Source organism: Telmatherina bonti, assembly GCF_933228915.1.
Source record: "Telmatherina bonti genome assembly, chromosome: 23".
Lineage (NCBI taxonomy): Eukaryota > Metazoa > Chordata > Actinopteri > Atheriniformes > Telmatherinidae > Telmatherina > Telmatherina bonti.
This window is the reverse complement of record NC_136632.1, coordinates 16062112-16084911: the sequence shown is the minus strand read 5'-3', so window position 1 is coordinate 16084911 and position 22800 is coordinate 16062112. Positions and strand designations below refer to the sequence as shown.

The following is a 22800-nucleotide window of genomic DNA, read 5'->3' as shown; positions in this document are numbered from 1 at the left end:
AACTTTTCTAGAAATGAGGATTGTGTTGATCTACACATTCTTTGCTGTCTGCTTTTTGTTTCTGTTATGACTTCAAAGTGTCGTTTAGTGACTGGTGTCTGCAGTCTTGCACTTTGTGTTATAAGACAAGACAGGAAAAAAAAGAGAAGGAATTTGTGATAGATTGCACAGCCTTCTTTCTAAAGGCAAAATTTGTAATTGCAGTGAACTTTGACTAGAGCAAACATTGTTTGCATCTTCTTCTCATCTCCCAGCTTTGACAAGCCATAATGGGGCTCATTATAGTTTTTACGTGATGACAGGAGCTACTGGAGATGACTTACAGTCATGTTTTAACTTGTGCTGGAAAATGTCAATAACTTATTTGACCCAAGCCAAATGTTTCAATGATCAAAAACAAAACAAAACAAGAAAAATATATTGTTATTTAAAACTAATAGTTCTAAAAATGTTTCCTATAAGGTTAAGATATAACTACCATCTATACTGCAGCTACATTGTGGTGACTTTTTGCTAATGATCAACATATTATTTGAGAAGAATCCGTTCCTATCCCATTTCCCATCTGTTTCTCCCACTGCCACCAAGTATATACTTTATATCTGTCATGCTCCCTCATCAGATTTTATTGTTTTGAAGTTACATTCTTTCACCCATTACTAAAGTTATTTTATTTGATGTTTAATATTAGATTAAAGCATTTGTCACTGAGCGTGAATTGTTAAGCTGCAGCTGGTAGGACAACAAGCAAGAGCAAGCCAGGCTGCTGACTTAATATCGTCATGTATTGTGATGTGTAGGGACCACTTTGACCATCTTGAATTGGAGTCTGTGTTGCATGTTAAAACACCGATGTGGAGTAAAACTTAGCCCACAATTTCCCCCGAAGGGATTTTCTTTTGGCTGCCATATCATCTTGTGAAAACCAGCCCTGGTGACACCTGGAAACTGTGAACTCTGAACCATAATTAAGAGGAGGTGGAGAGTTTTAACTCGATTAGTCGGCTCAAGAGAGAGGATGACAGGCATGTGAAAGGGACAGTAAGGGCCGACTCAGCTTAAACAGTCAGATCTCAGAATTCTCCAGTGGAACAGCTAAGTGGATTTAACTGTGTATTAAAAGCAATTGAGAAATAAGAACTGCATTGAGAGGGATTTCATGATGTCTGACTGTCTTCACATTGAAAGAGCTGAAAGTGCTTGATGGCATGCTCTCAGGCCTCAAGACATGATGTTGTGCATAACTATTGATGTTATGCTCTGAAATGTTATAATTAAATTTGTGTGAGCCCAGTAAACTTAGCATCGCATGACACTTGTCTAATTTAGAAGACAAAGAATGTATTCCTCATTGATTTACACAGGTTGGGTGGTTTAATTTGTTTTCCCCCAAAGTTAATCTCTCCCTTTACCCTCTCGCTTCCCATTAGTGTCTTTCTCTGTCCGGAGGGTGTTTTCTCAAACTTCTTAAACATCAGAATGTGGTGTACTGCCAGGTTCCGACTTTATCATTAGAAATCTTGTCACTACAACACACCCGATGCCATTCCTCTCCTCATTGCTGTTTCCATTCTCATGCCTCTACTCTTGTGATCAATTATTATTTTTGGCAGTTGTCTCGCAGGTGATGAGATAACAAGTACACTAACACTAGTCAACCCTCAGGCGCTAAAAAAAGCCAGGCGTTCATTAGCGTTCATTTTGCACTGTCTGGCCTCCTCATCCGGGCTCGTTTAGTATTGTCTGGAAAGAAACAGTGGTTCTATTCTTCTCACCGCTCTCTCCCAGGGATCCTAAATGGGACATAGATATTCAAGCTGGGTCGATTCTTGGCCTGGCACTGGATGCCCCTGAGTGCTCTGCTTAAGTACAGCCACTAAGGGCACTTGTGGAAGGCTTGTGAAAGTCCATTCTGTTTAAAGGTGAGGGTGGAGGAGAAGTTGATACAGCGGCGCAGGCTTCTGAACTCCCTTGTGTGCCAAGTTGAAGGTATCAAACTGCTGTGACACAATGCGGGGAGGGTTTGTAACATTACAGATGTGTACAGAGGACCACAAAGCCAGCCTCTGCTTGTTGTTGTTTATGAATATTTCTGTTTATTTGTTATTTTTACTTGGGTCTTGATGTAGCTGAATAGACCAAACATAAAAGTGCATTAGTGATGTTCATAGCCTCTTTGAAAGAGAAGAGAGCTTATTCAGAAACACCACAAACATAGTTCCTTTCTGATGTTTTATTCTGTTCAAGTATATCATTAAACTATTCTACCTCTCACTTGATTTAATAAATTAGTAACTGGTTTATTTATTAATTAATTTATTTTACTGGACTGCAAACACAAGACCCACAGCAGTCTGATGTTCTGAATGTTTGACACAAATGAAAAGTTTTTTTTGTCTCTTTTTGTCTGTCAGTTATTGCAGTCAGTTTTAAAGCCTCGGCATGAGACCTTGTGATCTCTAAATGTGTGTTTTTGGTAAGAAAAATTCATCAGTGTCCTTTCATGTCGCCTCAAGTTTATCAGCCTTATTGAAAATTAAGGTTCACACCCTGGAGTTGTATTTCCATCTATTCCAATCAGTCGGAGCTGATAAAATAACTTCAGTCATTTGGGACAAGACTGAATGCAATTTAAAAACTTTCCCATTGATATTTATAATCAAATGAATGCAGATTAAACATATTTATGACCAGAGTTTCGTGGCTTTCTGCTCCTTAGAATAATCAAAGATTGTTTAAACCTGGAACGTATATTTGCCGTACACCATAATTTAGCCTTAGAAGAGAAAATGTGGACAACACACAACTTACTTTGTCATTAATGTTTTTTTTTTAGATTTTTAGTATGCTTATGTTTTTAAGTCCAAAGTTTTGGCTTTTTTTCCTGATCAGTTATCGACGGACTGTCATCCCACCTGTTCTCTGATTGGTCTGGTGACTGCTCCTGGTTTAGCCAGTGGGCCTTTGTGTAATCCCACCTGTTCTCCGACTGTGGTCGGGATGTTATCCTTCTAACAGCCGCTAACCCTTTACCCAAAACTCACTCACACTCCTCCCCTCTTAACCACTCAGACCTGAGGAGAAAGGAATCTTTTGTGTTCCTTTTTTCACTTTTTCATCTATTGAAGCTTAAAGGGAAGATGGAAAAGCAAGCACTAATCCTCATGATGTGGTCACTACAGTGAGAGTGGGATGAAGGGAGAAGGTAAAAAGGAGTGAGGGAGAATGATTGGTTTGGCTGCAGTTAGAGCTGCAGGTGATGTAGGGAAATTAGCCTGCAACAGCCAAGTGTCAATGAATGCTTGTGTATAGGCCCAATGCTATATGGTTACACATTCACACAAAGTTTGCATTTTTCTCTCACAGTTAATCAGCATTGTGGAAAAAAGAGCTACATTTTTCCTTTCATTTCTTCTTCTAACACCCTGAAAGAGGCTTTCCTACAACTTCCAGGATTTCACTCCTATCTGTCTGCAAGTTTGTCAGGTTTATCGCTTTGTGTCCATCATGCTCAGAGCATTTGCCTCTCTGTCCTAAACACTTTGATCAGACAGGGAGAGGATCATACGTTAGAAATATATGGTCAACAGCTTGTGGAGGGAGATGAGACATGCTTTAAAAGTGCTTCAAGATAAGTGCTCATATACACACACGTCTGAGGAGGCAAGTGACCTGTAAAAAGAAGCTCTCTAGTCCAAATTGTATAGTTAAAGAGGTATGTGCAGAAGAGTATGGCTTATTTTATGGGTAAAAATATATATTTGATAATAGCATAGTTTCTTATAATCCATAAGTAGTTCTGTCTTCTTGTTTGTATCTGTTAACCTGCTGTCTCCGTCCTGTGATTAACCATCTACACACAGTAGGCCATGCTTGCATTTGTAATGATTAAATGACAGAAGCTCAACTAACAATGCACACATACTTTGATATGCATGTCTGTGTGCGAACAGATTGCCATTCCATCAAAGAAGGGTTTTAATTGTGCAAACTTTTTTAATGGGATTTTTCTTGTAGTTTTCGGAGTTTGAGGTGACTTTCAGTGCTGGATCCTTGTTATGCATCTGATAGCTACTTGTAATGCTGCTTTGTTGTGCACTTTGGTAAATTTGCTTATTTATCGTGACACAAAACTTGTGCTATCTGTCAAATCAGGAGTCCTGGCTCTGATCATATTGAGCATGCATAATATTTCTTTTTGGTCATTTTTGGTGCTCCCAAAACACATTAAAATCTCATTAAGGTTCTTCCACCCAAACTGCACACAGAGTTTTTGTACAATAATTCCTTTTAGGGACTTTAAAATGGCAAGATGCAACAGATTTTCTGTGTTTTTAGGAAAATGTTCTCAGTACTTCATCAAAATCACCTTTTTCTGCTTTATAACTAAGACCCTGTAATCTGTTTGCACATTCTCCGTGTTTCTCCATAGTGTAATAGTACGCTGTTTTTTTGTTTTTGTGTTTTGTTTTTTTTTACCTCATATGAATTGGTTTAGAAAATTCTGTTATTTCTTTCTGAGAGATCATTCATATTAATGTAGCTAAACTCTTGAACATGTTATCTGTACTTAGTGTAAACAGGTGGCTTTTTACTCAAAATTTTAGTGTCATTTTACTGTCTAACAACTTCAATTAAAATAGCCTAAGAATTAGAGCAACTTTACTGGGAACTTAATTGCATTATTAAGCCGTGTAAGTGACGCAGGAAGTAGAAAAGAAGCAAATATATGCAATGAGTTGGCATGATCATAAGATAAATACTGTGTAATGACTTTCTAAATCCTCCCATATAATGTAATTCAATTACATTTAGAGATTGATGGCTACTTTCAATGTTCCTCAAGAACATTAAACTGTGTTTTCACTGCTGAAATGCTGCGTGAGGGAAACTTTGCCACTAAAAGACTTGCTTGAATCCAACTTTTGGCATTGCATTAAAAATATTTTATGACCTTCGGGTGTAGCTCTCTAAAATTATTATCTGGAGGTATTTGTCTCGTGTTTCCTAAAGACATGTTATTTTCAGTAAAGTTGGCTTTTTACATCTTTTGATTGATGATGCTTTGATTGAATAACTGTCAGTGGCATATATTTTTTTTTGCAGGGCAATTTCCCTGCGCATTCAGCAAACAGGATGTCTGTCAGTATGTCTGCAGCCTGCTGATACATGATCTGATGTTGGCGCTGGTTGGAAAGAAAGACAAAAAGGGGAAAAAGAGATGGGAATTGACATCTTGTTGGAGCCGAGCAAAATGGTTTCAGTTACTGTTGGGCAAAAATATTTCCTCTGTAGAAAACAAAAAAATGTTTTAATAGAGTTAGAACTCACAAAGAAACTTTAGAGAGCTGAGAGGACTAGCAAAAAGGTGAGAATACTCAAATCAACCTAGAGCAGCTGAGAGAAAAGATTAGGAAAAAAGTTGCTGTTCTTTTAGTTTTTATGTTTTATCGTAAATCATTGTTTGTCTCTTGTGACGGGCCGAAAGTTTTCAGGTATGTCCCGAAAGAGGAGAACTTGTCAGTTGGCGTTCTGCCCTCTGATTGGATGAAAGCAGCTCAGGCTACACGCTTTGTATTGATTCAAATATTTCAAAGGTGTTTCTGTAAAGGGGAGGCAAGGAAAGGAGGAGAAATGGGGGAAGCCGAAAGGAGAAGACAGAGGGCTTCCTGCTGTTCTCTATGGGATGTTAAAGTAGCTGAAAGGATTTTCCATGGGCTGCCCTGCTGTAAAACTTTAACTGAGCTGTAAAAAGTGTTGCGGGGTGAAAAAAAAAACAGATTCCTAAAGTGCCCTGTTGTATAACCTTCTCATTTTAATAATGGCTGGCCTTGTCTGTTGTAACGTTTTATGGGCTCATTATTATTCCTTTAAGTCATGATAAATGTCAATAGAATGAAACATATTTTATTAGCTGAGCTTGGGCAAATTTTCATTTTGAACTGTTGCTAAACTATGAAAAGAATAACATTTTAGAGGGAGTTTATACAATGATGAGGTAAATTGCAGACACATGCTTAGACTGGATTTTAGCTTTTAGGTACACTTTAGGAGTTGTGTGTAAAAAGGATGACGTGTCATGGAGTCTTCACTGCTTGGGAACCTGTTAAAGCTGCAAATGTTGCGTTTGTTTTCTTTTGTTTTACTGACCACCCTTCTAACTAACTGACCAAACACCGTTGTTGATGTGACACTACGGAGTTTAACAGGAGGGGAGGCCACCAGAGTAGAAACTGAACTTACCTCACATTCAACCAGAAAGCACTGTTATGTTAAAATGTTGAAAGAAAATGTTCAAACGATACTAATGATTCTTCTTCTTTGTTCTTTTATGCAGACAGAAGCTAATTTCCTCTGACAGATTTTGGCTCATGTGACAACCATATGAGCTTTCTGTCAATGCGTACACATTGTCTATCTGTGTTCTGCATGTTTGTGGGTTGTTAAAATCTGTGTGTGCTTGTCACCCCCAGTGACAGCTGGCACCAGTTTGTGTCAACGCTCTGTGCTGGACACCACAGGCTCCAACCACTTGCAGAAACCTGTGTGTGTGTTTGTGTGAGAGGAAGCCAGAGCGGAGTGCTGGGACAAGCATGCAGACAGTTGATCGACACATTTATTAGCTCTTTGTTTTTCTGAATGTGTGTCCATAAGAATGTGGTCATCTGTCCTTGTCCACAAACATAAGTGGGTCATCGGGGTTGTTTGCTTCGCAGCTCATTAACAGCTCTTGTCACTTCTGCTGCCCTCACCACCTGCAAACCGGGCCTCGAAATGTGTGGCCCCCGATATACCCCCCCTCCTGCTTTCACCAATAATTCATGCAACTCCAAGCCAAGAGAGGCTATTAATGTGAGGATGTGCCAGTTCATTAATTTGGTGGACACATTTTAATCCAGATTTAATGATACCGTAACACAGTAACGGTGTAATAAGTCACACATGTTGCAGCATTTCAATCAAGAATACTATATTTTTGTTAAATGTAATGAGATGTTTGATTTTTCTTCCTATATCACTGTCTGTATTAATAAGTCCTGTTCAACCCATGTCTGCCTATCAGTGTGTATTTGTGAGGCATACTTAAGCATACAGGGTGTTGTTTTCCATAGTTTCTGGGCAGACACACCCTTTCCAGGGTTCAACCCATCCTCTACGTGTGTGTGTGATACCATGCTAACAGCTGGTGGGCTCTATAAATAGCGGGCGTTGCAAAGCCCTGAAAAAGGAAAAAAAAAAAATCCTGTTAGTAAAAGTGTTTTAAGATTAAATTTTAGTCATTTTGTGAAGTTGGTCAAGAAATCTATATGTGGAAGATGAACAATAACCTGTGCCCGTTATTGTACAGCTAGTATAATTCAACTAAACAGTTTCACAATTTGCACAAAGATTTTTTTCTTTGCTTTTTATTTGTCATGGCAAGGCAAGTGTGTTAGCACATTTAATGTATAAGACAAGTCAAAGTGCATGACAAAAATATTAGAAGCATTACAACAGGGGGCAGAAGAAGCATTAAAAAAGTACTTGAGTAATGCAGCTCCCTCCAACTGTGTCAGAAAATCTTAAGTGTTTTGTGCAAAAGTTATAAACAGTTGAATGTTGGGATGTGGTAAGAGAATAAATAAAGCATGTGTGTGTGTGTGTGTGTGTGTGTGTGTGTGTGTGTGTGTGTGTGTGTGTGTGTGTGTGTGTGTGTGTGGTTTGGCCTGTTGTTTAACTGATTGTGCCAGGACCTACTTAGTTACATTGTCAAATGATTGTACTTGTATAATGTTTGAACTTGGCATAGAGCGTGTGTGTCTGTGAAACATCAAGCCACCAAGGCAGAGTTTATTTCCTTTTCATCCCCTGACTGTGTGTACAGTACAATGGAATTCACGCAGGATGTGTGTCTTAAAGAGGGCCAGGTGATGGATCTCTGGCGGCAAGTGGGATAATATAGTATTCCCAGACACACAGAGAGAGACAGGTGTGGAGTGTTCTGCAGCCAGTAGATACTTTGTCTGTTAGCACTGTGTTGAATGAGCACCTAGATTCCACCACATTACAGCTGCTACTTAATGTCACTGTCTTGCAGAGTGGCTTTAGCGTAACTGCTTCTGTGTGAGTCTTTTTTGTCCTATTTGCCATCTCTGTGCTATCGCTTGCATACATGGAGCTAATTCACAGTCATATTGCTTCCTGTTGTGACTCTAGACTAGATAGCTGACTGATTTTGTGTTTGCATTTGCATTTGTAAGCGTGCAGTACTTATGTTCTAAGAAATAATCTCATCTATGATGTAGTTATGGTATCTGTTGGTTGAGCCTCAGTGTGACCTTTTTACCGCTCAACCCACACATACATGACATACTCATGCAGCAAATCTGTGCAACTTGACCCCTCCCCCTGTGTCGCTTCAACAGTATTATCTCCCCCTGTGAATTTCATCTGGCCTCACCACCTGTCGTCAGCTGTATTTCACTCAGTCTGTGTCTTCTGCAGCCTATAGACCCCCCCTCTCCTTTCCTTCCACTGCCAGCAGAGCATACATTTATGCAGAAGTAGGTATGAGGACTGATCTGAGACCTCCCTCAGGAATGAAATTTTAGACTGATCTAATGACTGTCTTCCAAGCTTTAATCAGACCAAATCTACATAACCTGCTAATGAATTAATTAGATCTAACAGCAAAAGTGTTAAAAACAAGTCAAGCTGTCAGCCTTGAAACATCCTAAGTTTTTCACAGTCAAATTAGAAAAGGTTGGGATGGTATGGAGGAAGAAAAGACGCCAACTCATTTGTGCAGCTTTCCCCAGTTTTGCTCCCTAAAAGACTCTTAAATCATGTTTACCATCATCGCCTGCCTAAAACATTTTTATTTTCACTCCCAATGTTATCCCATGAATCCCATTTCTTTCTTTTTTGTCAGATTTTTTCTTTTTTTTTTTTTTTTCATTATAAACCTGATTTAGATTTTATATTAAAATCTGTCAAGTGTTTAAGCTTGGGAGAAGTTCAATTCCTGTTTTTTCACTTTTAAATCCAAACTAAGTTTTCTATTTCCTGTTTTATCTATCTATCTATCTATCTATCTATCTATCTATCTATCTATCTATCTATCTATCTATCTATCTATCTATCTGTCTATCTGTCTGTCTGTCTGTCTGTCTGCCTGTCTGGATACACACTACAGTAGATTTACATCATCTTTACTGCTAATTTTGCTGTGGATCTGAGATAAAATCTTAGGGTTTTTCCACTCACTTTACGTGTGTGTTTGTGTGTGTATTTGTGGGAAAGAGTTATGCCCAAAATAATATATCAAACATGTAAAGTAAGTGGAAAAACCCTAAGATTTTATCTCAGATCCACATCAAGAATAGCAGTAAAGATGATGTAAATCTGCAGTAGTTGTAACATGATCTCAGGAAATAGCGGAAGAAAACGCACCCTCTTACATAAGATCAAATTCCTTCTGTATTAACAGCAAAATTGTAGTTAATATATTCAGTTTGAAATTACTTTTTTAAATTGATAATAAAAGTTGGCATGGATGCTGCATTTATGTTCACTGTATCTAATTACTTGGCTTCACATCTTAGGTTGCATCTATCCATTTCAGCTCCCAGAAAAAGGTGCAAAGTCAAAGTATACAACACTCAAAACACCTTTTCTTTCTTTCTTCTAGATGGTGTCCATTATGTGGAAGCCCTCTGCACCCTACGTGTCACCATCATCACTGATGACATGTTGACCAACAGCATCACGGTCCGTCTGGAGAACATGTCCCAGGAGCGCTTCCTTTCTCCCCTGCTCAGCCTCTTTCTTGAGGGTGTGGCGGCCGTGCTCTCCACCAAACGGGAAGCTGTGTTTGTGTTCAATATCCAAAATGACACCGACGTGCAGGGCTCCATCCTGAACGTAACCTTTTCTGCGCTGCAGCCTGGAGGAGCGCCGGGTAAAGGCACATTTTTCCCATCTGAGGAGCTGCAGGAGCAGATCTACCTCAACAGGACGCTGCTCAGGCTCATATCTTCTCAGGAGGTAACACACAAGTGAAAATTAAAATACATATTTCAAAGGGCTGTAAAACTGTGTGATATTAATATGACTAAAATGTTACCTTCCTTCCAGGTGTTGCCATTTGATGATAACATCTGTCTGCGGGAGCCCTGCGAGAACTACATGAAGTGTGTTTCTGTGCTGAAGTTCGACAGCTCTCCTCCGTTCATCGCATCTGACACTGTTCTGTTTCGGCCAATCCACCCCATAAACGGGCTGCGGTGCCGCTGTCCGGTTGGTTTCACCGGGGACTACTGCGAGACCGAGATCGACCTCTGCTATTCAGGGCCATGCAAGAACAACGGGAAGTGTCGCAGCCGAGAGGGTGGATACACCTGCGAGTGTCTGGAAGACTTCACGGGTGGGTTAGCTACATATAGTTTAATCTGTATTAAGCTGAAATAGTTTTCCTGGTTTGAAAAATCAAGCAGTTGTTCCCTAATGTGATTTATTTTGCCTCTGACAGTGGTTTATGTAACCCGAACAAAACAGCCAAACCACTGTGGCAGGTTATAAAAGCACTCACCACCGGCTGATGTTTACCCCAGTACAGGAAGATAAAATGTGCTTTGTATTCCCATCTGCACACACATGTGCACACAGTATAGCAGATTTATTACTGTAAATAAGTAGGTGAATGGAATGCAGACAGTGCTGGTCAGACCAGATAAGTCTGAATGAGTTTGAAGTACATTGGCTAAAAGTTCAGTGCTATGTCTTCAACATCATCTACTTTCTTACTTTTCATTCCTTTTTTTCTTGTTCCTTTAAATGAAAACAGATTATCTGTCGTGGGTTTTTTTTTTTTTTTTTTTTTTTTTTATGTAAATGAATGTCCTGTTTGTAAGGGGTTTTTTGCCAGTCAAAGAAAGGTGAAAAAAATCCCACCCTGAAGTTAAAATGAAATGTATTTATTAGTTATACTAACCCTTAAGGTCCTGGTTTACCCTTTCGTAGAAGTAAATTTGCAGTTACTTTGATTAATTTCTTTTAAAAGTTGTGGAAATAAGCCTGCCTGAGCCATCTCTACCACTTGGTTTGGGTATGAAAAACACAAACAAAACACAAAAGTGTTTGTTATGACACTACTGTCTCAAATTTCCACCATTTCACTGTTGTTCCCATATGAATTGCTTCTTCTTTTTAACATCTCAACCATTTGCTAAAAAATATTTATTCTGTTTAGTCTAGTCTAAAACAAATGGAAAAACACAGATAAAAATGTTTTTGTAGCCTTTTTGTAATTGTAAATTTTAAAGGGTTATTGAGTAATATCTTGATAAACCAGCTTTTACAGTTAATGAGGATTTTAAATGATCCCAAAATGAGACCAAACTGTCTCGAGTCAACTGAGCAATAATCAATAAATAAAGGATGCTGTAATTGAAACTTGTCTTTAAAACAAAGGGACAATGATGGGAGAACAATCTGAAAAGAAATAACAAGGTAAAAGATCTTCAATGAATAGTTCAATCAGTCTATTTAATTTTTTTTTAATCCTGCAGATTTTCCACGCATCCCTGCTCCCCTGCACCTCAAATTAATAAGTCATTTTTCAGAACTTTATATGCTGTTAGAGCCATTTTACTTGAATCTGGTGTGTTGAAGTAGGAATACACTGAAAACCTGCAGGGCAGCAGCCCTTGAAAACCTAATCTAGAGTCTTGTGGAAAATGAATTTAACGGAAAGAACCATAAAGATCAGATTCAAAGCTTTTCTCAGTGGACAAGTTGCTTGATTGATGTTTGATTTAAAGCAGTAATACTAAACTTGGCAGAGCTTTGCACATTGACACCCACTAAAGAAGACTGCTTTAGCAACCTTCTTGCCTCCTGTCTCTTTTCTCAGCTCTTTCCAGTCAGATGTTGCCTCTTGTTTTTTTCAATTGCTCTTTTTCTCGCTTCCTTTTCCTTGCTTTCTCTGAAAACGTCCTCTTGGGTTTCTTTGCCGAGTCAACTATGGTGCATGCTCCAAACGGCCAGTATGTTGGTTTGTCAGCAGCAGTCCAGGTCCTGGCATGTGACACGTTGTCGTATAGAAAAAGCACAGCTGTCCCATGATGCTTCGAGCTGGAACACAAAGGTTTCTCAGCTTCAGGATGCTGCAGGGCAACAACAGCTCCAAGAATGTATAATGAATGTCAGAGCGCCATTAAAACAAAGCAGAAGCACAAAACTTAGGTGGTGTTGCTTTCATTTCTTGTCCCTGTTCATTGTTCCTTATTTTTGAGGTTCATTCATGAACATGATACAGAAAGATGATACATCTCTTCAAGCATCTAGAAACAAAACAAAGTCAACATGTGGTAGATCTGAACCAGATATTGTAGCAATGCAATGTCCTGCACCCCTAGTTTACAACAAAACTTTGTGTATTCAAGCATATAAAGCTGGGTTTGACTGCTGAAAATAAAGGAAAACCTAATGTTTGGCAGCTAGAGTTATTGTAACTGCACTGCATTCATGTGGCAGATGAGCTGTGGGAGGACTTGGAAGCTCTATTGTTCCCATTGAAATCACTTTTTGAAATATTTCCCAATGTCAGTGATCTTCCACCGATACTTCCCCCTTGAACATTTGATATCTGACTGTCTCTGCTAGGCTGTCTCTCCCTAATAGTGGGACTGTCACAGCCCTCATTCCTCCTCTCCATTCGTCTCATCCAACACTCTGCCTCTCCTCTCTTTTCTCTTCCTCTACCTTATCTGATGTAATTACCTGATTATACCCACCGTTGTCACTCACAGGGCTTCTCGCCTCCTTCTCCCACCACCAATGCCCATCTTCTCCTCTAACCCATCATATTTTCCCTTCCCTCCATTTCTGTGTCCCCTCTTTGAAGGTCACAGTTCAACTACAGATAGTCAGGGCCCATCAGGGACCATTATGGCACTGATGACAGCAAGGGCCTGTTCTGTCCTCCTTGGGTTTCCTACATTACAGGAAAACAGATCCTTATAATTCCCCATCACAAAAAAGGATTATATCGAGGATAGAAGGGCCATTAGCTGGTTCCAAACGGTGGTATTGAGGTTCCATGTGTGCCCTGGATGAAGAAGTCTTGTCTGGATATCAGGCTGATGTGGCACCTATAGAAAATATTGCTGTCAGAATGAGGTCTGAGGAATTTAAATGAGCCACATCAGGAAGCTGGACCCAGCTTGCTACTTTTGGGCAAAGCTACACACATGTCTATTAAAGAGGAATTTCCCATGCTGGGAATTTGACCCTTACTTCAGAGCATTTCCTGATAGACTTTATTATTACTATAGCAACTTACAAAAGTCACTGCATAGATGTTTATCAAATAAACATCACTGAAACATTTGCAATTTGTTTACTTCAATTAATGGACTGTAAAAGATTTCTGCACAATCCCAGTTTAATAGTCAGGTCCATCTTTTTTTTCTCCTTTGCCTTCTCAATCGCTCCCTTTCTGCATTTAATTTCCCTGTTTTTAACCAAAGAAGAACAGGCACTAAGCAGGATACACTAACAAGAGTCTGAGAGGACAGGAAGATATGCTCTCATTCCAGCATATAACATGGTGGGAAACACTTTCATGAGTAGTTTTTTTAGGGCATGAAGTTCTATTACTGCAGAAAGTTACATTTATATTGCATTTATGTGATCAGCAACCCTCTGTATATCTTTGTGAAGTCAGCCAATCTCAATATATAGGTAAAAATGTCTTAATGTCAATTTTCAGTCAGTATACAATGTTCAGATCACTGCTGTTTTTTCATGTTTCAGCAGGATTTCCAGATTTCACCTCCACATTTTACTTCAGATGTGTCTGTAATGTATATGAGTATGAGCCTAAAGCAGTCTAATTTGAGCCAGATATATGTTAAAGTTATGACTCAACACAGCATTGAAATTGTGTCTAGAGCTGTAATAAGGAATGTTATTCCAGGCATATCTAATTGAAGCAGAAGCAGAAGAGTGAAGTCAAGTGGGTTCAAATCGCAAGGAAACTTCTCAGGAATAAACAGGAATGCAGTTTATTCGTTGAAGAGGGGAGTGATACAAAGAAATATTTGGTTGATCAAACATTACTTGATGCTATCAGCATTAATTCAGCCATGAACAGAATTTTTGATCCTGCATGTTATCACTTTTCTTTCTGTCTCTCGTATCTCCTCTATTTTCTCCATTCATGGTCAAATAACTTGACTTAAGAGCCCTACTCTCTTTATAAGTCCTATAAACATGCTTTCAGCAGCGTTTCTCATGTTTAAATAGAGACAAGTCTTTCTCAAACTGCTGTTTTAACAACCTCAACAGCAGACAACGTTGCGTTTAACCAGCAGAATTAGCGGGGAGGGCACGAGAGGGTTTTTATACATGAGCTTGACTGATAATCAAAGGCATGTTATAAAAACAACTAAATTCCAAACACCTGACTTGAAGTCTGCTTTTCAGTCAACAGTGAACAGCATGCTTCACAGAGAAGATCAAATGATGACAAATTGATGAGATGTTATCATACTACTGTAATTTACCATCCACATTGTGTTGCATGTCATTCTAGATAGACAGCTTATACATACAGACAATTTGGTGTTGTCTTACAGTGGACAGACAATGGGGGTGGGGACAGCACTCTAAAGCTGGGTTAACTAACATCCCCCATTTTGTTTTGTTTTGGGTTTTTTTCTTGTAGGCGAACATTGTGAGCTGAATGCATCTTCAGGCCGGTGTGTGCCGGGTGTGTGTAAGAATGGTGGCAAGTGTGTCAACCGGCTTGCGGGTGGTTTCATGTGCGAGTGTCCACCTGGGGAGTATGAAAAGCCCTACTGTGAGATGACCACCCGCAGCTTCCCTGGTCAGTCCTTCATCACCTTCAGAGGCCTGCGACAAAGGTTCCACTTCACCATCTCCTTCATGTAAGATGTTTTTTTTTTTCTCTTCTGACCTATTTAGTCCACAAAACAGATGCTCTTCATAAGCACTGACTGCAAAAGTGTTTTTTTGCGCAACTGCTTCCTTTCTGTCAGTCCACTCTTGCTTTTGTTTTCTGTCTGACACAAATATAAAGGGAATGACTTCTTAGTAGATATTTTTTTCCACTTCTTTTCTCACTATTCTTTGTTAAAAGCTGTGTCTGAAATAAGCAAACCAGCCTGTTTGGAATCAGCATTCAAGCCAAATTCCCATAAATATTAATTAAGGACTCGTGTTTGGTTTAAATTTGACCATGTTTTCTTGTGCTTGTCTACATTGTTAAATGCACTCTGAGTTTCTGTCATTTGATTGGTCCTTTAATGAGCAGGTGAACCTCGCAAAGCAGCTAATTAGTTCAGCTTGTTTATGGGGATTAAATAAGCTAATATTTGCTAATAGCAAAAAAAAAAAAAAAAACATAAAAAAACATACATGCCTCTGTTATTTATTTATTTTTTTTATCATATTTATATCTGAGTCTATCTTTTTTCAAATTTACAAAACAAAATATGGTTTTTGGAGAAGAAACTAGATACTTGGGCTTAGACTTATGTTAGCTTGTTTGTTGACTTATGTTAGCTTGTTTGTTGGATATCCTGATTACTTTACTGAGAAAGACAAAGAAAAAAGACTTGTACAAACTGTTATACAATGGTAAGTACCACTTTTTTAATGCTGGACAAGTCTCCATAACCTTATGAATTTTTACTGTTTCCAACTAACCTCAAATAAAAATAGTAAAACTTGTCAAGTGGGACTAGATTTTCACACACCTAATCTCAGAATTAAAGTCACACTCCACTAGTTAGCCGTAAGTGCTCATTTTTACAGTCAAGAATGCGTAAAGAAAAAGACTTCCACACACTCTTTGCATTTATTACTCTTCTCAGTGTTTGTGTGTGGAGAAATGTAACTTAAACACGGTTGAGTTCAGTGAGCTAAAGTGTGCTGGGGCGTGCCAAGGCATGTACACAATTTCATTGTTCCCTCTGAATACACATGCACACACACATATTAAGTCAGTGCATTTTGCATGGGAGTGGGACATTTTTTCATCTATTCTTCTCATTTACTCAAACAAACTGTGTCCAGTAATAATTGAGGTGAGCCTCGTAATGCAGAATTCACCGACATGACAGTGAGAAAGGTTTGCAGTGGGGTGAAAACAGGAAAGGCTGCATGATGAGTTTCCCTTATCAGTGTTTGGTTACAGCAATCCTGACTTCCTGCCTTCCTGGCCTCGCTGGCATCTGTCGGCTGACTCCTGTGCCCTCACCTTATAATCCAAACACTGGCACAAGCAACCACACATCTGATCTTTGTACCCTTGCCTAGTGGGTACTACTCATACATCTTTTAAGGCAGGGAAATAGTTTCCTCTCTGCAGTGCACATCCTTTTACACACTTTCCTTGGCAAGATCTTTTTCCTCAGTTGCTCCTTAGCCTGTTATCATAAAGCTATCTACATGGTATTCAACCTTTCGGTTATGGTCTGTGAGAGGAAATGTAAGCATAAAGCACTAAAAGGCAAAGTTTATTCAGTCTTTTCGCTGGCACAAATCTGAATGTTTGTTATTTTGATTTAAGTGTGACTTTTATCAGCTAAAACATCTGTAATTCTTGTGTTGCTGCAGGTTTGCTACTCGAGAAAGGAATGCCCTGCTTCTCTACAATGGCAGGTTCAATGAGAAACATGACTTCATTGCCCTGGAGATCATCGATGAACAGATTCAACTAACTTTTTCTGGAGGTTAGGCCCTGTTTTTTTTTTTTGTGTGTGTGTGTGTGTTTTCTTGCTTGGGTATGTTGTTACCACTTCAAGTAATTGTGTATGTCAGCAGTATTGTAAGCAGATTTCTTAATATATGAATGCACTTTATGTGAAGTGACCTTTACAAATACCTGGTTAAATATTTCTTTTCAGTGTGTGGTTTCTTTGGATGATGGTATGTTGTGAGTACAAATATCCAAATGCGTACCAGTTTAAACATGATCATTCATGCAGGCGTGAGAAAAAGAAAGTGTATACTCATAAAAGTTCTTTCCAGGTTTTGGAATTAACTAAACACAATCAGTTAAAGTTCATGACACTGCAGTTAGAATAAAGACTGAACAGGTATGTCTTGTTTGGAAGAGTTGCCAGAGAAAAGCCTCTTCTCTAGAAGGAGAATGGAGTTTTGACTTGGGTTTGCAAAGTTGAATCTGAAAAAAAAAACCCACAAAACTTCTGGAGCAATATCATATAAATGAGATTAATCAGAATATCAACACAAACACAATAAACCAACTGTCAAGCATGGTGGTGAGGTGATTTGGACTTGTTTTGGACCCACTGAACAGGGTGTGTTAAAGTCATTGAACTACGGGTAACACAGATAAACAGATTTTTTCAAAGCATTCATTCACACTAAAATATGAACATACATCCTTGCTTAAGTGTAATCCCACATGTGCCCTCAGTCATTGTTAATACTGAAAACTGGTAAATTGTTGATCAAGCACACATGCTTTGGGGTGGCTACATTTGTTTTCAGACTTGGTCCACTTTCCCATGGCACCATACAGGGAGGAATCCAGTTTAATATGATTACGTTGGGTGAAGCTGGTTTGGGAAAGAAGCCAACTCCTAGTGCCCCACTTCAACACTGTAAAAAGACTTGTATCACCACATGCAGTTCTCTTTTTCCTTTGTTTTATTAAAAAAAAAAAAATAGGTCATCGCTACTTTCACATGTACTCTTGCAAAAACATGGAGACACCACTAGTCAGTGATAGACTGGTGTTTGCTTATTGCCAGTGCAATGAGTTTTTGCGCAGGCAGCTCCTGCCCTTGATAAACAGAGTAAACCCTCAGTAAATCTGATGCTGTGGTGCTCTACAGCCTTCTGACTCAGACCCGTTGATGCCACAGAGTGATACGAGCTTTTTCAACTCTTGATTGATGTTCTTTGTGTGTTTGTGCATGTTAAGATCATTTACCTATAAAGTAACTTATTAACAGTGTTAATGGTGTGATAAGCATGGTAATTTAACATGTTACATATAATATTTTTTCTGTTCTTATACATGAATAGCTCTGTTCATGGATGTTCTTGTATGTTTTGTGCTTGCTTGCTTAACATTGAAAAAGACTGTTATTGGATTTAAAAAAACATAAACAAGTTTTACCCGATCTCTGCACAATGTGGCTACATCCCAGTGCTGACATCACTGAAGATAAGCACTGCTATGCAAGTTAAGGAAACTTAAGAATCACTTCCCAGGCTGTTCTATAATAGCCTGTTTTCTTTGTCCTGAAAAGCAAACTGTCAGGACATGAGTCGGGTGTATTTTTCAGCAGGATCAGAATCTGCAGACTTTTCTCCTTAAACACAGGAGTTTCATTCAGTTTTGTTAGTCAGAATAAAACAAACACTTTAAAGTTACATCTGTGCTTCCTTCCCATCCAGTCTCCCTATCTCACCACTCTCCTCATCTTTATTTCTGCTTTGACTTGCCATCCAGGTGAGCGAAAGACCACCGTGTCTCCATACATCCCAGGTGGTGTCAGTGATGGCCAGTGGCACACAGTCCAGCTCCATTACTACAACAGGGTAAGGAAAGTAATCAACCGACTTCCTGGTGTTTCTGCTCCTTCTACGCTTCCCTTTACAGTTTTTACTTTAGTACCAGTATTGACTTTAATGATTTTTGCTTTGTATATTCTACAGTATCACTATAAACAAGTGTGATTCATCAAAGATTCATACTTCATATCATCTCATCATCATATTATCATCATCCAGTGCTGATAATGAATCAGTTGAGGAGATGTACTGCGGGAGTTGAATGTGTGAAATATAGTTTTGTTTAAAGTTACCGAAGCAACCTTGACTGCTAAGTCATGAGATTAGCTTAAAAGAGAAGGTTTCGCTCAGCTTGAGTCAATTAGCGCACTTTCTTTGAAAGAAGTAGTGGCGCCTTGCATCAGCTTTAGGGGTCAGACGTTCATTAACTATATATTCTAGTAGATAACCAAATATATGCCGTCCTTGCTGTTTTCATACACAGCCTCGATACACAATTAATGCAAATCTAAGTCTTCAGTGAATTTCTAAGATGTTCTCACGATGATCTTTTTCCTTCTTCATTCAGTCATATAAGAGGCACTGATTATTGCAATACCTTGCTCAGGTATCATCTTAAGCTTCAGTATTATATTATAGAGGTGTACTTTGCAATCAGTAGATGGTATTATTTTCCAACAAACTTCCACAGCCTAAAGGTATTGTTCTTATAACATTAGACCAGACAGGAAATTGGATAAGACTGTCCTTCAGAGGATGCACAAGCTATTGTGCATATTGTGTGTCTGGCTGTTTGTTTTGTTTGTTTGTCTTTTCAGTCGTCAGAATTCAAAGTTTTTTGCTTGTATTTAGGATTTTCTGTCCAAGATGGCTTACATCATTTTCATCATTGATAAGAAGCTGCAATATTGTGTGTAATTCTTGATTAACTGTTTACGTGCACATGGAAATACCTTTCCTGGTTAAAGATCAGTTTCACTTATTGACAGCAAAAAAAACAAACAAACAAAAAAAAAGAATATAACTCTCAATCTTTCTTATGTGACATGACATCAGTGTGTTCAACTGTCATGAGTCACCATGATTTGCAAACAGGTATGCATGTGCTTTGCTCAGCTTTTACAATAGACATCAATACCCTCTGACATGCACTTTCTTCCCTCTTTCCTTTCTGTTCACTTCTTTATGTATGTGATGGTGAAAGCTGCAGCATCACTGGCCTGACCCCAGAAGCAGCATCATGTTTCACCAGCTCCTGTCTTTTGCAGTGTATTAAAGGGAGTGCTCGTTTTCTTGGTCTAACACTCAGCTACAATGCATTCCCTCTCGCATTTCACAGGTTTTTCACCTTTTGCTTGTGTTGTTGAGAGAGCCTATAGCATACTCTGTCGCCTTGACAGGGACGTATTCAGTGAAGGTGATGAATCAGGCTGCCGTACTTTACCTTGTTAGCTGCAGGGTCACATCTGTATCTATTGTTTGAGGTGCATTTAGGCTGTGTGTCCTCTTCAACTTCCAAACAGCATAATGATGCCAAAGACACAATGCTTTAAACCTGCCTTAGTGCTGCTGCAAGGCCTTCAAATGCTGGTGGTATTATGTACAGGATACTGCCTGTTGGCACTGACTGCTTCTTTGTTTTGTTTTGTTTTGTTATTAGGTTGTCAAGATTTGTAAGAACATCACCGTGGAAACGAGAGATTAATTGCTGCATCCTAAGAGATTTCCTGCTGCATTCCTGTTCAGTGCAGGTTGCTTCTGCTATTTATTTAGCTGAGCTGATCCTATAGGCTTACTTTCTGCTGCTGTGGCAAGCAGACGCAAGTAGTCTGCACACAAAAACACACTTGTATTACACTAGCATTATCAGTGCATTGTTGGTGTTATTGGTGTGTAAAGCAATAGATGGGTGTGTTCCACTAAGTCAGTCTTAATATGGAGCAGTGATTTGTAGAGCTGGTGCCACATTCCATTAAATTAGCCCAAGGCTGTCTGTGCTGACATTGGGTCAGCTTTTTCTTCCTCCTTTTTTTCCCCATTATGAGCTGAATGATCAGAAGTCAGATTGACTGATGGTAATTTAATCCTGCATCAGTTGCTCGAGGGATTAGTGAAAATGTATCTGGCAGAAAGCAGTAGTGTTCTCACAATGGATTAGGTCTGTTGACATGAGACTGCACAGACACGAATGAAGGGCTACATATGTGTGCTGCGGATGAAAAGACACTAGGTCTTAGATTCACGCACAGGCATTTGTCTGTAGGCGGGACGGCTTTCACAGCCCAGAGAGACGAGGCAGAAGATCACAGCCCGACTCTGCAAGTATGATGTAATTCACATTCATGTCATGTGGACTTGGAAATTTTATCATGTCAGCTTGGTTAAAAAGAGAATTTAGTTAAGATGGATAATAACGATTGAGAAAAAAAAAAAAAAAGTTATAGAAACCGATACCAAACTTAAAATTGTAGCTGAGCATAATAGACAATTTACATAAAAACATCTTGCTCCAGACAAGCATGTCATACTTTCAAGTTTAGCTTCTTTATATTAAAAACAACCACAAAACAGTTTGGCACTTCCACTATCTGAGGAAATTAGGGCTAGTTTACTGGCATGTCTTCTTTGGAAAAGTAAATAGGTGAATGCCGTCAAACCATAAATAATGCAGATCAATGTTTTGGCCCAGTTGTTATTATTGCTTGAGATCCTCTTGAAGATATCTGGATGCTTCTTTTTGAAGTCTTAAAATATTGTGCAACCATATTTAGTTTGTCATTAGTTTGAATTTTGCCCATCTCGATACATTTCCTGTCAATCTGTTCAACTTAATCTAAGGTCCAGAAGTGTTCAACGGTCCTAACAACACACTCACACACTGCACACAGAGATGGTGATTTATTATGTCAGATGATTAGGTGGGTGAAGTTGTGAAGGGTCTTATAAGTACCCCCTCCTAAAGCTCCAGTGCCTATCCTCACAAATATCACGGTGCCTCCTAAAAAACAGAGGTCCAAGGTCAAGGGAGGGTTGGCATGACAACAGACATAGCTTAGCCATAGTTGCATTGATCAGGGTTGATTGGACCACTTTATGTATGTGTGTGTGTGTGTGTGTGTGTGTGTGTGTGTGTGTTCATAACTATGGATGGCAGACAAGTCAAGAGTGCATATTTGTGAAAGTTTGCACTGCTCTAATGCTGCACAGTAGAAATGAAAGAAGAAACATTTCTGAAGTTTCATGAAGTAATGTCTCAAGGATAGCCAAGAATGTCGGTAAACTAAATAAACAGGATACACAAAAAGTGTTAAGGGTATTCTTGGAGCAGCAGGAGGTTTTGTCTTGGGTTTTGATGTGTTGTTTGATGTGCTACAGGAAATGACTAGCAGCAGGACACATGGCAGGATGTCGGTTGTATCATAGCTGTCTGCCGGGGCACTTGCATGGGTCTTTTTACTGACTATAATCTCAGCATAATAAAAAAAAAAATCAAACTCTATATAACTACTTGAATCCAAACTAACTTGAAAATGTATCATTGGCCCTGACTTGGACAGAAAAAGTTTAATTCAGGTGCCTTCAAATAGCCAACAAACCTTTTTTTTTTTTTGCTGGTGAGAACTTAAGGATGTAGTTGAAAACTTTGGATAAACAGTGTGTGTGTATGTAGGGGGGTATGTATGTGTATATGTGTGTATGCATTGATCTCTTTCTCTTTTCTCTGTTTTCTTTTCTGTTCTCTTTCTATCTCTCTTCTGTCCTCTCCGGTCTGGTCCAGCACCATAAACTTGGTAATACAAACAATTATCCAAAACAAATAGAAAAATAAAATAAGAATCCAAAAATACAAGGGGATCATTATATCTCTCAAAGCTCCCCTTGGCAAAGTAAATTTGCTCAGCAGAACAAAGCATCCAGAAGATCAGTCTGCTTGCTTAAATGTTGGACAAGACAATTTAAAAAAAAAAAAAAGAAAACTTTGGATAAACTGATATCGGTAGGCTTTTATTATTTGTAGCCTGGGAGCCCGTTGTTAGTGAGATATCCTGCTTCTTAGAGTATGACCTGTTATCCAGACTGCCATGCAGCTTTGCAGAGAGTTTGATATGACGCAAACCATATAACGAGCAGAAGAACAGCATGAATGCAGGAACATTTTAAAGGTTTTGCTCCTCTGACTTATGAACTGAGATCTTCTGGGATGGAGCTATTGGTGATTTAAACTTTTAAAATTTTACTCAG

At 39.0% G+C, this 22800-nt stretch overlaps 1 protein-coding gene across 1 annotated transcript in view; it reads left to right on the top strand.

Moving 5' to 3' along the window:
• Window positions 1–22800, top strand: part of celsr1a (cadherin EGF LAG seven-pass G-type receptor 1a) — a gene marked incomplete at its 5' end in the record, with an annotated part of 91709 nt that overhangs the window by 34948 nt on the left and 33961 nt on the right. Inside the window, 5 exons of the mRNA XM_079263500.1 lie at window positions 9671–10026; window positions 10117–10405; window positions 14711–14933; window positions 16627–16742; window positions 18497–18585. Of these exons, the coding sequence (XP_079119626.1) occupies window positions 9671–10026; window positions 10117–10405; window positions 14711–14933; window positions 16627–16742; window positions 18497–18585 (1073 nt within the window). The remainder of the gene's footprint in view (window positions 1–9670; window positions 10027–10116; window positions 10406–14710; window positions 14934–16626; window positions 16743–18496; window positions 18586–22800) is intronic.